Source organism: Triticum dicoccoides, chromosome 5B, assembly GCF_002162155.2.
Source record: "Triticum dicoccoides isolate Atlit2015 ecotype Zavitan chromosome 5B, WEW_v2.0, whole genome shotgun sequence".
In the NCBI taxonomy this organism is placed as follows: Eukaryota; Viridiplantae; Streptophyta; class Magnoliopsida; order Poales; family Poaceae; genus Triticum; species Triticum dicoccoides.
In genome coordinates this window covers 588,238,448-588,243,439 of record NC_041389.1, presented here as the reverse complement: position 1 = coordinate 588,243,439, position 4,992 = coordinate 588,238,448, and the positions used below count along the sequence as shown (strand labels likewise).

General features: G+C 55.3%; 1 protein-coding gene across 1 annotated transcript; it reads left to right on the top strand.

Moving 5' to 3' along the window:
- Positions 1-1,645: 1,645 nt before the first annotated feature.
- On the top strand, positions 1,646-4,115 carry LOC119311823 (beta-glucosidase BoGH3B-like). The gene is made up of 5 exons (XM_037587529.1): positions 1,646-1,895; positions 1,973-2,268; positions 2,396-2,782; positions 2,892-3,393; positions 3,501-4,115. The coding sequence occupies exons 1-5, from the start codon at positions 1,646-1,648 to the stop codon at positions 3,995-3,997; spliced, it is 1,932 nt and encodes a 643-aa protein (XP_037443426.1). The 3' UTR covers positions 3,998-4,115.
- Positions 4,116-4,992: the final 877 nt, after the last annotated feature.

Sequence of the window (4,992 nt, the reverse complement as noted above, 5' to 3'; positions counted from 1 at the left end):
TGGTCATTGCCTAGCGCCTAGGCATGCCTAAGCGCCTCCTAGGCACTGCCTTTTCCAACAGAGGTCCTATGACTCAATAAGGAGAAGAGGAACAACAAAATAAATGCTACCTCTTCACTTTGTCTTCATTCTTCTCGGACACAGTCACTTCCTTCGGACATGCACCGAACCAATTGCTTCACGTCAGCAATTTTTAAGGGGTCACTCTTGTCAACATAATCTTTGGTGATAACCTTCACTGGCAGCCCTCGAAGCTGCGATGCAGCGCTTGCTGCTGCAGTGGAGTGCTCGTCGGCTGCCCGAGTGGTACGATGCAGCGCTCGTCGGCGGCTTTGCTGGCGGCGGCGCATTGCTGCCTTGCTACAACTAGAAGAGATCAAAGCTGTGGGAGCGACGCGAAGGAGAATGAGCGTGCATGTGCTGTTGACCTATTCAAAGGCTGATATGAACGCATCGCACAGTTGGCAACCCGACTGATTTGTCTAGGAAATCAGACGGTTGATTTGTAGCACCCGCCTTTTTCCTCACCTTCGGCGTTGTCAATTTATGAAACGCTCTCTTAGTTACCAAATGTGGAAAATCGATGCTAATAGTAAGCAAAAAGATTTGTTTACAAAGAAACAACAACTAAATTACGTAAGAGCTATAACAGGAATTGATATAGTCTTTATTTTTATTTTTAAAAGAAAAATGGTCCTTTAAAAAAGTTCAGGTGATGGTGAACGCATAAGTGAACCAGAAATGGGCATATCCATCCATCCATATATAAGAAGCACAAAAAAGGAAAATAAACTTTTTCCTCACCTTGGACGTTGTCAATTTATAAAACGCTCTCTTAGTTACCAAATGTGGAATAACAATGCTAATACTCCCTCCGTCCCAAAATTCTTGTCATAAATTTGTCTAAATACGGATGCATCAAGTCATGTTTTAGTATTAGATATACCCGTATCTAAACAAATCTAAGACAAGAATTTTGGGACAGAGGGAGTAGTAAGCAAGAAGATTTGTTTACAAAGAAACAACAACAAAATTACATAAGAGCTATAACAGGAACCAATATAGTCTTTATTTTTATTTTGAAAAGATTAAATTGTCCTTTAAAAAAGTTCAGGTGATGGTGAACGCATGCAAAAAGGGAGTGAACCAGAAATCAGCATATCCATCCATCCATATGTAAGAAGCAAAAAAAAGGAAGGAAAAAAAAAAAGCAACCCACAACGTGTCGTGTGGTCATATCCGAGGCGCCTATGAAGTATTGCATATATCATTATCAATTTCAAGGTATGAGATAGCTAACCGGGCTTGCTGCTCGGTGATAGCTCTCTGGCCGAACAGGATTATAAACATATCCGATCAACCTTACTTAAGCGATGTGGTACTAAGAATAAAAGTACAAGAAGCAGAACCGGGACTCGATTGCTCGCCCCAGTGAATCGGGCTGCATCTCGGCCCGTCCGCAACGATGCCGCGATCTCTCTGCTCGATCGGTTACAACGGCCTAGATGCGCACGGCTCGCTACGTTTCCTACTGGAGTGGAGTTGAACCAGTCCATCGACCTGATCCCTCCCAGTGCTATAAATTCATCGCCTCCGTCCTCCACTCCTCACTCCTCTCCTCTCACCCACACTGCTCGAGTTTGAAATGGCAACGCAGATGGGCTGCTCGCCGGCGGCGGCCAGGGCCGCGCGCCTCCTCCTCATCGTCCTCGTGGTCGCGGCTGGCACATCGGTGGCCGGGGCGACGTACGTCCGGTACAAGGATCCGAAGCAGCCGATCCAGGCGCGCGTGACGGATCTCCTCGGCCGAATGACGCTCGAGGAGAAGATCGGCCAGATGACCCAGATCGAGCGCGCCAACGCCTCCACGGCCGTCATCGAGAAGTACTTCGTCGGTACGTCGTCTCCCTTTGCTCCCGGTTCCTGCTTCGCCGGCGCGCGTGGGTTTGATTTGATCCATGTGCATGTGCAGGGAGCGTGCTGAGCGGCGGCGGCAGCGTGCCGTCGGAGAAGGCGTCGGCGGCGACGTGGCAGGAGATGATCACCAAGATGCAGAAGGCGGCGCTCAGCACCCGCCTCGGCATCCCCATCATCTACGGCATCGACGCCGTGCACGGCAACAACAACGCCTACAACGCCACCATCTTCCCCCACAACGTCGGCCTCGGCGCCACCAGGGACCCCGACCTGGTCAAGCTCATCGGCCGCGCCACGGCGCTCGAGGCCAGGGCCACCGGCATCGCCTACACCTTCGCGCCATGCGTCGCCGTAAGTACCGTGCCTAGTTGTTAATTAATACATCAACCGATCAATGGCTAGTCGCTACATATATACGGCGGAGTGCTTCTATGTCAACGTGACAACCGCGCGTATATTTTTTTTGTGATGCATGTAGGTTTGCCGTGATCCGAGGTGGGGCAGGTGCTACGAGAGCTTCAGCGAGGACACGAAGCTGGTGCAGCTGATGACGGCGGCCGTGATCCCCGGTCTGCAGGGCGCCGCCCGCCACCCCACGGGCATCCCCATCGTGGCCGGGCCCAAGAACGTGGCCGGCTGCGCCAAGCACTTCGTCGGCGACGGCGGGACTCGCAACGGGATCAACGAGAACAACACGGTGCTGAGCTTCCACGACCTCATGCGGATCCACATGCCGCCCTACTACGACGCCGTCATCAAGGGCATCGCCTCCGTCATGATCTCCTACTCCAGCTGGAACGGCGTCAAGATGCACGAGAACAAGTACCTCATCACCCAAATCCTCAAGGACAAGATGCGCTTCAGGGTATATATAATGAATTTCAATCCTCAAGAACAAAATACATTGCAATTTTCATCTCCTCCATCACTTAATTGACACGGTGATATCTATCTATGAACGTACGTGCGCGCAGGGGTTCGTGATCACGGACTGGCAGGCGGTGGACAAGATCACCACGCCGCCGCACAAGCACTACTACCACTCCATCCAGGAGACCATCCACGCAGGCATCGACATGGTCATGGTCCCCTACGATTACCCGGAGTTCGTCGCCGACGTCACCGTGCAGGCCAAGCGCGGCGCCATCAACATGGACCGCATCAACGACGCCGTCAGCCGCATCCTCCGGGTCAAGTTCGCCATGGGCCTCTTCGAGAACCCCTTGCCCGACCACACCCTCGTCGACCAGCTCGGCAGCAAGCCGCACCGGGAGCTCGCCAGGGAGGCCGTCCGCAAGTCGCTCGTGCTGCTCAAGAACGGCAAAGGCAAGAAAGACGGCAAGCCCGTCCTGCCGCTCTCCAAGGACGCCAAGAAGATCCTCGTCGTCGGCACCCACGCCCACGACCTCGGCCTCCAGTGCGGCGGCTGGACCAAGTCCTGGCAGGGTCAGTCCGGCAACGACTTCACCGGCCAAGGTACGTCGTTCTCGTCAGTGTCGTCACACATCTCTCATGCATGAACCCTAATATCCTGTTAATGTTGATGCTTATATATGTTGTTCTTGGCCACGATCGATGTGCAGGCACGACCATCCTTGAGGCGATCAAGTCGGCGGTGGACAAGAAGACGGTCATCGACTACTCGGAGCACCCGGACAAGGGCTCCATCTCCAAGAACCTGGACGAGTACGACTACGGCGTGGTGGTGGTGGGCGAGCAGCCCTACGCCGAGACGGCCGGCGACAACCAGAACCTCACCATCCCGGGCCCGGGGCCTGAGGTCATCAGGAAGGTGTGCGAGCTCGTCAAGTGCGTCGTGGTCCTTGTCTCCGGCCGCCCGCTCGTCGTCGAGCCGTACCTGGACACCATGGACGCGCTCGTCGCCGCGTGGCTGCCGGGCACCGAGGGCCACGGCGTCGCCGACGTGCTCTTCGGGGACTACGGCTTCTCCGGGAAGCTGCCGCGGACGTGGGTCAGGTCCGTGGACCAGCTGCCCATGAACTACGGCGACAAGCTCTACGACCCGCTCTTCCCCTTCGGCTTCGGCCTCACCACCAAGCCGGCGGCGGATCGCAGTTAGGAGTTTGAATTTCTTTTTCGTAGTGTTCGATTAGTGAGGGATGAGTGAGAATCAGAAATAAATGTCGAGGATATGATTTTGCCTAAAATCTAAAAAGTGCATACGCACTATTTGGACAGAACGAGCGGCCAGGAGCCGGCCGCTCGATCTGGCTCGTATCGTCTCCCGCGTGGCCAGGTGCCACCTGGTCGGGGCGCCTTCCCAAGCGCGGTCTCCGGCATCGCCTCTTACAAGCGCAGCTCCTCCTCGACATCTGGCGTCTTCCATCCTCGACCCCCATCGTCCGCATCACCGCCGACGCCGCTGACCACCCGTCCGCCTCAGATCCATCCACTCCGTGGGTGGCCGCTGCCGCATCTGCTGGAATCCAGCTGCTCGCTGGAGATTCGTAGCAGGAGGTCGAGGAGGGGAAGGAGGTGGCTGCAGTACCGGGGTGGTTGTCGTGCTGCTCCTGGTGGTGGTGCGCCTCGTCGCCGACGGTCGGCCTCCAACTCCTGCTGCTGGTGATGCTATGACCAGCTGCGGCCCCTCCTCCCCCGGCATCACAGACAACCAGATTGAAGTGGCATGATCGAGCGGGAGGTAGAGGTCGAGGTTGTGGGGGTGGGGGAAGGCAAAAGGGCAGGGGAAGGGTGGAGATAGGAAGGGGCCGGAGGCGGAGAGGGAGGAGGGGCGGGGCGAACGGGAAGAAGTGCTCGTTGCAACAGACCGCCGCCGCCGTTTTGTCCGTGTTCTCTGCCTCTCTGGTCATCATGCCGCACCCTGTTGCATACCGACCGGCCTCTCTCCTGCTGGTTGATTGCACGCTGCCAACGCATCGCCCAGTCTCGGTCGACTGGAGAGGCTGCAATTGCGGTCGAGCCCACGATCTGCCTACAGGAAAGCAGAGTCCTTTTCTTAAAAAAAAATCTCTTACTGATTATCCTAATCCTCCAAACAGAGACAGAAATGAGAAGTGCTCGAAGCCTCCTTCATAAATATTTCTTGCTTAGTGA